Source organism: Ostrea edulis, chromosome 9, assembly GCF_947568905.1.
Source record: "Ostrea edulis chromosome 9, xbOstEdul1.1, whole genome shotgun sequence".
NCBI lineage: Eukaryota > Metazoa > Mollusca > Bivalvia > Ostreida > Ostreidae > Ostrea > Ostrea edulis.
This window is the reverse complement of record NC_079172.1, coordinates 4,205,902-4,217,755: the sequence shown is the minus strand read 5'-3', so window position 1 is coordinate 4,217,755 and position 11,854 is coordinate 4,205,902. Positions and strand designations below refer to the sequence as shown.

Below are 11,854 nucleotides of genomic sequence, written 5' to 3'. Positions count from 1 at the left end.
GGTCAGACATCAGGATAGACCTCAGTAGACTGGTCATGCATCAGGGTAGAGCTAAGTATAGACTGGTCAGACATCAGGATAGAGCTCAGTAGACTGGTCAGACATTATGATATTTTATTGATTTTGATTTTAAAGGTCTACAGAGCATCCATTGGTAATAATAAATGCAATACCGATTATTTCACTGAAAATACTTTTGAATTACAGATTCTCCTGGATCTGTAATATACCTTAAAGTTGTTCACCCCTCAGCAAATGTGCAATATCTTTACGTATGTCATTCGATGTGTGCATGTAGTTATGTGGTGAAATGGCACATACAGTCATGTAATAGGGGTCTATACTCTTCTGATATTGGTGAGTGAGATTTAAAAACAGCATTCCCACGAAATAAAATTTCTGTTTTTTATGTGTAAGGTCAATTAAATGAACACCAAAGTAGAGATGAGAAATGTCATTTTTAGTTAAAATGATGAAAAATATGTATACCCTAAAAAGCGATCTAACAGCTAATCACACAATGCAAAATGGTATTTGAATAATTTGCTGCTCCCCTACAGATGTACATGGTTATATTATAAATAATTTGCTGATTCCCTACAGATGTACTTGGTTATATTATAAATAATTTGCTGATTCCCTACAGATGTACATGGTTATATTATAAACAATTTGCTGATCCCCTACAGATGTACATGGTTATATTATAAATAATTTGCTGCTCCCCTACAGATGTACTTGGTTATATTATAAATAATTTGCTGCTCCCCTACAGATGTACATGGTTATATTATACACGTATTCACAACAAGCGGTCTTGCAGTTTTGTTATGGAGAAAGCTGTTGGAAATACGAAAAAAAAAGACTATTTCAATTATCTAAAGATTCTTTAACGCATGCTAATACTTGTCTATACTATTGGGGCGGCACCTACTAAAACTCCTGTAATGGTACATGGAGATATATATCTACGAAAGTTCTCAAATATTCCTTATCTAAAGCCCTAGCTTAATATATTCTTGGTAGCAAGGTATTACTCTAGCTGCAATCATATTGCCCTTTCCGACTTGGTGGTGGTGTTGGTGTTGAGTGTGTGTGTGTATGGGGGGGGGGGGGGGGGGGGGGGGCTAGGGCTACCGTTCCTTAGGATCTCCGTTATGGTGCAGATGCTGGAGTGATTCATTCTCGCAACATTTTCGATCATTTTGAACATTTGCTGGTTTTCTTTACTTAAATAAAAACGATATTATAAGTTCCTTAGTCAATATACCAATTACTTACGATTCGTGAGACTCTTTTCTACCATTTTTAACAGTTTTGATATGTTCCAATTTCTCGATTCATATTGTGCTTCATGTTTGATGTACTAAGTTATTTGCATACGCCCATATAAGCTAGTGTTTACATCAAAGTACGAGCAGGGAGAAGACAGCGATTTCATCGGTATTGGAAAGGTTTAAATTTGATATCAAGTTAAATATTACGAAAGCTGATTAGGACCACTTACCCCCCGCCCAAAAATCAAAGGCGTAATAATGCGAAATCAAAAGCGTTATAACGCAAAATAAAGGCATGATAACGCGAAGCAAATACGTAATGTATAACGCACACGAAAGGCGTAAAAACGCAAAACAAAAGACGCGAAAGAAATGCGTAATATCGCGAATGAAAGGCGGGATATAACGCGAAACAAAGGCTAACGAGAATGAAGTGCATAAAACCGCGAGTGATTGATTGATGTTTTCCGCCACACTCAAAAATGTTTCAGTTATTTGGTGCATGCATGCGCCCACTTTTTTATTGGTGGAAGAGAAAACCCAGATACATTGTAATTGGGAAGAGACCACCGACCTTCCGAAAGTAAATTGGGAAACTTTCTCACTTACCGGCGCGAGCAGGATTCGAACCCGCGCCGACCAGAGGTGAGAGGAGGTGAGAGGTCGTGTGGTTTTGAACGCGATGTTCTAACCACTCGGCCACGGAAGCCCCTTGGAGGGCGTAATATCGCGAAAGAAAAGCGTAATAACGCTAATCAAAGGTGTAATAATGCGATACAAAGGCGTATTAATGCGGATTCATCAGGTGTTATATAACGCAAGAGGAAGGCGTAATAATGCGAATGAAAGGTATATAAACTGTGCACATGCACGTTGAATATTATGTTATAGTGCATTGTGCAGAATGTTTGATACAAACAAGTAATAAAACTATATTTCGAGTTGTGATTTAGCAACAAGGAAATTTTAGCGATATTAGCTCATTCAAATATATGAGGACGGAAATGATAGCTCTAGTGATCCCCCATCTTGCTTGCAATTGCATGCTCATTTTGTGGACTCTTCAACGATTAAGTTGTTATATATTGACCTTTATTATTACCTACATGGTGTAAAATCAGGCACAATTACCCTTAAAAGCAACCGTGACCCCCTTTCAAGAGTTCTATATATTTGACTGTATCCCTTTATCGGTTTTGTTTCATTAGATCACCCAATATTCAATCTTTAGAGAGTTCTGAAATGAGGCTTAACCCTCGGGAGGCCCAAGGTAATATGCCTATAGACCCATACTGAGGGTAAAAAACGATAATCTTAGGGGTTCCCCATCTTGCTTGCATTTTTGTTTTTTGTTTTTTGTTGTTGTTGTTGTTGCGGTATTACGTCTTTTGACTTCAAATTGTCTTTCAAGGGGTAATTAACGTTTTTTTACTCGCGTGATAACGTCTTTTGATACGCATTATTACGCCTTTTCACTTGGCATTATTACGCCTTTTCACTTTGCATTATAATGCCTTTTGAAAGATGTAATAACGTCTTTTGATTCGCATTGATACGTCTTTTCACTTCACATTATAACGCCTTTCAAAGGCGTAATATAACGCCTTTTGATTTGCTTTATCAAGCCTTTTGAATCGCGCTACATGTATTACGTATGTAAATGTCAGGGAAATACTCTGTAGGCCTAATTAAAGAATAATTGCGGTGTCCCAAAAATATTCCCGACAAATATGACGTAATATACAATTATGTACGTCATATTTGAGATATACCAGTAGGCTGGTGTAAAATAAAGATGAATGAAAAAGAGAACATTTCAACTAAGAAAAGAGCTTACCGTACTGCAAAGTTATCAAGATTTATGCCAAAGGACATTAAAGCTGTTATTGGACAAAGTTTATGGAGACCAAGCACTCTCATACATGTATGCATCAGTATTAAGGTGGGCACGTGATTTTAAATCGGGTAGAACGTCGCTGAAGATGATCCTCGTTCTGGTTGGCCGTTGTCAAAGTATCCGGGAAAAGACGCCATTAATGTGAGAACTGCAATTACTGAAGATGCAAGGCATACCGTGGAAAACCTTACAAATATTAAGAATTTATACTAATTCGTCGGTTGTTTTCAGCATTCTAAAAGAACAGATAAAGCTTCAGAAAGTTTGCGCTCTGTGTACATCCCCCTCAAGGAAGAGTAAAAACGCGTCCTTGTAGAAATGGCAACCCAGTTACATGTACTTAGCAATTACGAAGACTGTGATCAACAGCGTTTAAATGAGATCGTTACTGGTGACGAAACTTGGATTTATTTTGGGTTTTTAACCGGACACTAAACGCAAAAACAAGGTTTGGATAGGAGAAACTGACCAAAGACCTCGGATAGTGCGCTTAAACGCAGGTAAGTTTGCGAACAGCTGTTTGCGTTAGTGTTGAACACTAGAGTCTAGAGGTCCGATAGCCCAAGTTCCGGTTCCAGAACATACGAGTGTTACTGGTCAGTTTTCGACTGAAGATGTCCAATCTAAGGCCGTTGAACATTACATAACTGTCCATCCAGCCACCGTTACTAGAAGGATCAAGATTCTACATGACATAGCACCGGCAAACAAATCGTCTGTCGTAACTTCTACATTACAATACACCGGAAAACAAATCGTCTGTCGCAACTTTTACATGACAAAGCACCGGCAAACAAATCGTCTTTCAGTTGTAACTTTTTTTTAGCTTATAATATTTATTTAAAATAACCATATTTTTAGAAATCATCTACTTATTTTAAATTCTAATTTCTATGTCTTAATCGTATTTATAAATTTTTACTCAACCATGAAAAATTAATATTTCTCCCTGTTTGTTGTATGTCATATTGCATGTAGATGTTGGTCGTTGGACAGAGAGGCGCTTGCCACCTGATCTCCGGCTAGGATCTATATGAAATACCAGATTGCATGAATCTTAAATATTGCTGCATGTTGTTTTATTATTTTAATGTTGATGTATATGTTTTATATTCGGTAAAAAGCTCTATAGAGCTTATGTTATTTGTGTTTTATACATGCCGAATTGAAATAAAGTTTTCTTATCTTATCTTATCGTCTGTCGTAACAGGCATGGGATTGTTGTTTTGTCTAATCCACCCTAAACTCCGATGTAAATATGACGAGGGTACTTTACCGACAGTGATATGTTGTTCAGTCATTGTACACATACAGACATTTGAGATGTCCTGGAAATATTGTTGACATACAGATTCAAAAGTCAATGGTCAAGAAAATCTAGATATATTCGGTAATATTTCAAGTGGCTGTACCTTCAACAACGCACTATATGCCAGTACTCTAATAATTTCATATCCAATGTCTAGTTTGTCACAGTGGGGTGATGACGTCATTACTTCCTATGTTATGTGGGTGTTGAGACAAAGAACTGAAAAGTTTTCATTTGAAATGAAAACGGGTTTTATTCTTCTTGGATTTGTTTGTAAACAAAAATAAAACCCAGTCCAACCAGAGACAGGGGTCCATGCAGAACATGTACCCCAAGTGACCTTATACAGAGATTAAATAACGAATGAAGAGTGGTTAAGCAATATTTAACTCAAAACCTAACCATTGTCCCAAAACTTTACTCCTCTAGAGACACTTGTGTAAACATTTGATGCTCATACACATTTCCCCTAGAATGTTTACATTGTATATGCCATGACAAAGAAATGTGACAATATTGTATATTGTTTTCAGATTTTCTTTGTCACATGCCTTCACATTTGACATTGTATTAATTTTCATGCATTAGTCAAATACTAATGACTTGCATTTAAAATTTTTTTTTTTTTACCATATTTCCTGCTACCTCTTGGCCTTTACCCATTAGTTTAGGAAAGGACAGGAGCCATTTTATCCAGGCAGGGAAATAATTGTGACCAGGTTCTTATCTTGTTTGGTAGTGTCTATCATTTCTGGTTTGTATGTCACGGGGGGGGGGGGGGGGGGGGGGGGGGGGGGGGGGGGGGAGAGAGAGAGAGAGAGAGAGAGAGAGAGAGAGAGAGAGAGATTTTTCTACACTTCGAAAATGCAAAAAATAACCATAAGCAATGACAAATATCAAACCTGCATTTATTTTATATTATTCTGCAATTTTTCTACTTTTAAAAGTGCAGAAAATCACTAGTAGCAAATGATAAACAGCAGAAAGTACACATACTTTGTAATTCTTCTGTTTTACATGTAGTATGAAACTGGTGAAGTACTTGAATATTCAACAATGATTTATACTCCACAACCTTTGACCCTAAAACAAGTCATCATGGAGTTCAGAGTGAGGCTGAAGTCCTCGCTCCAGCATGGACTTCTTTTTGCGCTCCTCCTCTTGTTGCTTCTGAATTTGTTCTTCGCGTTGCATTTCCAATATATCGTCTATTGGTACTTCTTCTAACTGAGGGTTATTTTCATTTTCCAGATCCTAGAGGAATGATTGAGATATCTTAATATAATTATTACTTTTATGAAAAAGAAATGTTTGTAAAAACATATATGCCCCATTTGGTGCAAAATTTAAAAGGATTATACAATCATTTAAGCAATAGTAGTGCCAAAACAATTCAAGATATCGAGCGGACAGTATCTTCCTATGTCCAGAGTGGATTGATCCTTGACCATGTGACCTAATAATCAGTATGGGTCATTTACTCTTTATGATGTACCAGTGTACCAAGTTTGATGTCTGTAGAGCAAAGGGTCTTCAAGATATTGAGCAGTTAGTATATTCCTATGTCCACTTTTACCCTTGACCTTTAACCTGTGATTTTAAAATCAATAAAGGTCATCTATCCCTTCGAATGTACCAGTGTTCCAAGATTGATGTCTGTCGGGTAAAGGGATTTCAAGATATTGAGCGGTCAGTTTATTCCTATTATCAGTTTGACCCTTGACCTTTGACTATGTGACCTCAAAATCAACAGGGATCATCTAATCTTTAGAATGTAACAGTGTTCAAGTTCAATGTCTGTCAAGCAAAGGGTTCTCAAGATATTATTCCTATGTCAAATTTGACCTTGATCATGTGACCTCAAAATCAATAGGCTCATCTACTCCTTAGAATTTAATAGTGTACGAAGTTTGATGTCTGTTAATCAATCGGAGGAGGAGGGTATAATCTATGCATATAAGTGTTGACCGGGAACTATGTGCAGTAGCTCCATTTGAATAAGTCTATACTAATAAAAACAAACACATCAGATATAAATTTCAACATTTCTGTCATCACAATATTCTTACTTTACCTGTACTTGGAATTTTTGCTCATTATAATTTTTACATTTAGCATGTAATGTAGAGTAGATTATATCCTACTACATAATTACATGTGCATACATAAATGTACAAGTGAATTTCATAAAACTATTTAGTTTACATTTACTTACTATTTCGCCAAGCAGAACAACATTTTCTCCTCTTACAACAAAGATTCCTCTTGGAATATCTCCATATTTCTTACCAACATGAATTCTTTCAATAGTACGGTGAAGGACTAGATTGGCTACAAGTTGGAGTAGAAAAAAGGGAAGAAAACTGCTGAAATTGCTTTTGGAAGAAAGAGTTGATAGAATGCCAAATATGTTTATGATTAACACAGGTGAAAAAATTACCGGTATGATAATTGTAATATTTTTAACTTACCAAATTGGTCAATACTTCTCAGGTAACCTATCAGTGTTCTTCCATCTCTAAGCACAACAAGTAGTTTTTCTGAAAATTTACATAACAAAGATTGAAAATTATGCAAAACCTCCATATGAAAATAAGACCTCAACAGATGTTTACTTTTCAATTGATTATATCTGCACTCTATACATGTTTATTTGTAGAAAACAAAAGTTATACTACTTAGTATAAAGCCAAGGTCAAAATTTCAAATATGATATGACTTGACCTTTGTCGGCAATAATAGTAAAGCTTTGATCTTGTTCTTTCACCTGACTAAATATCAATTTTCTAACAAGATGAGTTTGTGAAACAATGATTCACCCATATGACAGCAAGTAATTTTTGTACCCAAAGAAAGGTCTAGTCACAAGAAATACACAGGTTAAATATGAAAGCCCTTTCACTAACCAATCAAAAGCTATCTTAAGTGTATATTATTGAAATTGATTTGTTGAGAAAATGAATAAATATCGGCACATTTCTCAAAATATTATTTGAAACACAGGTGAAAATGTTGGAGCATTGATTTGAAATTGTCAACCGATTCTTGCAAAAAGTTATACTGACTTATAAGCAAGTCAATGACAAATCCCTCCAAAGTAATCTAAAAAATATACAACCGACTTATAGGCAGGCAAGTACATGTATATACGATATACGCCCCCAGATATCTGACTGGGGACATAAAAATCTTGACGTGAAGATGAAAAGTTAACGTTTTATGACCAAATTAAAGTTTTGGACAGACAGATAAGTGCTGTGAAAACAGACAGGACAAATATGCCATCCAATCAACATTCTCAGGGGCATCATTCATTATTTTGAAGATGCAATTTAAAGTTAACACCCCCCCCCCCCCCCATATTTTTCCTGTATCCTGATTAATGGTAATCTGCCTGTCAATCAAACTTTTAACAATAGATCCCAGGTGGACTGATATCTGCAGAGACTGTGGTCTGCAGCTACTTAAGAGAGGTATTTTGATAACAATATCAGCCAATAACTACTTTCAATCTTTAGGAAGCTGAGTATACCAAAGTTTTGATAGCATTGACCTGTCCACAACTGCTGTCCCCAGGACAATGCAATTTCAATAATCGTTGTATTTTTTTCTCTCGTCTATATAACTGTATTATAAATTACACCACTTCAAACTACAGACGCTTCTGCAGTAAAATCAAGACACCCCTCTGGGAAAAATACAAGTGTATTTTTCCTACTGGGGTGTCTTAAATTTTTCTACACAAGTCCTGCCTCTGTAATCAAACAATAATTTGCACAGTAATTTCTAAAACATAAGTTATTGAAATAATTTCTAATTAGTTACAAAAAGAAAATATTCAGAGAGAGAGAGAGAGAGAGGGAGAGAGAGAGAGAGAGAGAGTGTGTAGACTGTGTGTCAGCTACCGTTAGGGATACAACCATTATACGAATGCTATAGCCACAGAAACTTTGCAGATAACCCTTAGAGGCACTTCCTGTGAATATCAAAACTATATGTAGAGTGCGATCTTTTGGTCAAGTAAATAACAATGACCATAGATAAGCCCAACCTGCTTAATCTATATATAAAAATACTATTTACATCTAATGATGAGCAAAACACACAAAAAATCCCAGGACATGATAAACAAAATCAACAAAAAACAAAGAATAGGCCCATAATCCTTAACGGTTACCCAAATTTTAGTTAAAAGTATGAATAGCCCCCACTCGGGTCACGAATTCTTTAATAATTTTTTTGTTCTGCATATTTACATGCAAACTAAATTCTAATATTCAGCAGCAGTATAAAAGAAGATGTGTTCTTAAAACATAAATTCTTCCGCAAGTGCCCATATTGATCAAATTCTTTATATATAATAATAAAAATATACAAGTTACATTAACACTATATGACTATTTTGGACCTGTCCTAGAGTTACAACCCTGGGGTTGTGAAATTGACAATTTTTGTGCATCCGTTTATGCTTTTCCTAAGTATATATGCATTTAGTTTTGTACTGCATGAACAAAATTAAAGAAGATAACAGGACGATGCATTTATTTTTTCTTACAGATGTGTGGTTGTAGAAGAATCTTTTTTGAAAACTGGTTTATTTTTCGCAGTTTTTGTCTTGCACCTAAGGCCATGGGGGTACAGGAGTCTCACTTGTCCCAAAGATGCTTTATACCAAATTTGGAAAGAATTGAAAGGGTGGTTATCAAGAAGTTAAAAACGTTCAATTGTTACCACACACATTTAATCACCAGAGTAATGTTGGTCCCATCCTGTTAACAAAACCCATAATCCTGTGATCAAGAAATTTACAATTTTGGTAGAGGGCTACCTGCTCCTTCTACATGTCCTAAACAGTCTTGCTGTATTTATTGTAAATTATACATGCAATATGAGTTAGTATTAGGACTAACAAAGACCAGAGACATATATAACAGAGATTAGCAACTTTCCCCAAGTCTAATATTATCTCGAGATCCTCAGTTTTTCGGTCAAAATGCATACACCGATTTAATTCTTCAGAATGAAAGATATGCAGTTCAAACCATCCAAATCTTATCACTAAAGCATTCAAGATGCAAAATTATTTTAAGATGTTTAACTTCAAATTAAAATGAAAGTGAAGTTTCAAAAGGCAACACATTACTCAAACTCAGTGAGATTTCAAGAAATGGTTACGATTTGCTATATTTTTGGTTAATAATATATTTGTTTATCATCAAATCATTTCAAAACTAATATTTTGTTCGATTCAAATTTATGATAGGAGTGATATAAAGTAAAACTTAAATCAACGTCAATTTATGAAACCAATAAAATGGAAAATTTCACATATTTCATGCGGGGAAACATGCTGCCAAAGGAGTTGCCTATCTCTATCATATTCATTCATGTCTCTACAAAGACTAATAATTCAGCACTACTTTTACACCCAATCGCCCTTAATTTACAGTAATGTATTTAAGAGAAGGTAGAAAGCAATAAAGTAGCACATATGACATAGCAAACAAAAATTGACCGTTTTTGTCTTTTTCATAACATATATAACGACACATATTATCTGTGTCGTTGCACATGCATTCACCCATAGGGGCATCTTATCCACTCTGTTCACTGTTATATGTGTGATAGAGAACAGAGCGGATAAGCTGCCCCTGTCAGGCTGTGGTTCACCCAATGCCCACTTAGTCGTTGTTGTCGCAGTGACTATTTTTCCTATCAACAAGCATTTCCACATTTCACGCAGTAAATAATGACATACTGTCTATCTCTTCTACCAGACTAGCTGTTCCTGGAAGGTAATTCATTCTTAAATATTACGATTTCTCTGGAAATCATACTAAACTTGCTAAACTTGAATATGTCGGTGCTTTCGGTTCTTGTTAATTCATACGCAAGATATTCGGGCATTACATACCAAATAAAGTTTAGCTTTGCAGGCTTATAAAAAGACTTTTTGTTTCTATATTAAACATAATGTAACATCATAACAATATTAAACTAATCTTTGAATTCGTAGTTAATTTTCTTCCATATCATAATTTGTAGAAGAATCATTCAAGGTTTGCCGAGAGTTTATTGGTTAATGAAAATGTGACGTAATTCCGGCACTAATGTCAACAACCGGAGACAAAATAGGCCAAGTGTGATAGTGCACGCGAATCGACATGTCCAACAAAGTATAGACCTATCGAAAGGTTTATTTTTATATTTTTAAAGAAATATATGCGTGTTTCAAAGAAATATGAAGAGAAAAAAATATCCACCATTTCAATATTAATGGAAACAACGTTCTTTGAAGAGGAAATTCCCTAAATTGCAATCGATTTTATGCATGAATGATGGCTACTAGTAACTCTAGTACAGAAAATGGAACATTAACGGATACAACTTCCCCTGTACACGACTGTACGGCAAAAGAGGTGTTTTTGATTGTTTTTATAGTGATGGGACTATTGGGCAACATTGTCTTGATCATTACATTAGGATGTAATAAGAAACAGCGCACGTCTGCCTTGCAGTTGTTTTCGCTAAATTTGGCATTTGTGAACTGTTTGGACTGTCTCTCTAATATGTCTTTTGCCTTGGTCTCTGCCTTTGGATCTGTATCATGGAGCAGCGAGGACTTTCTTTGTCGTCTGAATTCGTTTTTCATGAACCTTACCTGGATTGAAACCATTCTTGGACTGATGTTCATGACACTAGATAGAATGATGGCTACACGTCACAGTGAAAAATATGAGCAATTTCAGAGCATGCCACGATTCATTATCATGCTTATCTACACCTGGGTACACTCAATATCATTTAGTGCTCCCATGTTGTTCGGTGCAATAGAAGTTGAATTTTACGAAAACGTGAAAATGTGCATGATGGCAAAAAATGTCTCAATCATTTATACCTTCACAATAACATTTGTGTGCTTTCTCATTCCCATTATTGTATCTGTTATTTTCTTTTCACTTGCAATAAAAGTTACATGCTCAGATCATTCTGTCCGTGCCATGAGAAGTCAAAATCAATATTCCAAAGAACTAGAAGAACCAAAGTTATTAAAGGAACTTAATGGTGCAAAGTACACTGGCATTCTTTTATTCCTCTGGATCATCATGGAGGTCCCTTTCATTGGTGCACAGTTAATTCGAATGTTTAGATACAGTGATGATTTAAATATTAACAGTAGTTTTGAAGTACCAGACAGTTACGCTTTTGATGTGAGTTTAGTTTGGTTTAGATTTGGTTTTGTGATAATCCTGCCAATTCTGGCCCTCCTGTGGAAAAAAGAACTCTGGCAACTATTCAAAAATATTATATTGTGTAGAAAGTCCAATCTAATTGTGGATTTGGAGTTCAAAGGGGAGAATCCTCCAAATC

The 11,854-nt window shown here is 35.6% G+C and overlaps 2 protein-coding genes across 2 annotated transcripts in view; one reads left to right on the top strand and one right to left on the bottom strand.

Annotated features, from left to right (window-relative positions):
* Positions 1–5,375: 5,375 nt before the first annotated feature.
* LOC125659842 (U6 snRNA-associated Sm-like protein LSm1) lies at positions 5,376–10,387 on the bottom strand. The gene is made up of 4 exons (XM_048891632.2): positions 10,242–10,387; positions 6,955–7,023; positions 6,699–6,814; positions 5,376–5,737 (listed from the first exon to the last, which is right to left on the bottom strand). The coding sequence occupies exons 1-4, from the start codon at positions 10,285–10,287 to the stop codon at positions 5,567–5,569; spliced, it is 402 nt and encodes a 133-aa protein (XP_048747589.1). The 5' UTR covers positions 10,288–10,387; the 3' UTR covers positions 5,376–5,566.
* A 193-nt stretch (positions 10,388–10,580) lies between these two features.
* The window catches only part of LOC125659323 (uncharacterized), a 10,184-nt gene continuing 8,910 nt past the window's right edge, over positions 10,581–11,854 (top strand). The window contains exon 1 of the mRNA XM_048890959.2: positions 10,581–11,854. This exon is cut by the window's right edge and continues 1,075 nt beyond it. Within this exon, the coding sequence (XP_048746916.2) occupies positions 10,819–11,854 (1,036 nt within the window). The 5' untranslated portion in view covers positions 10,581–10,818.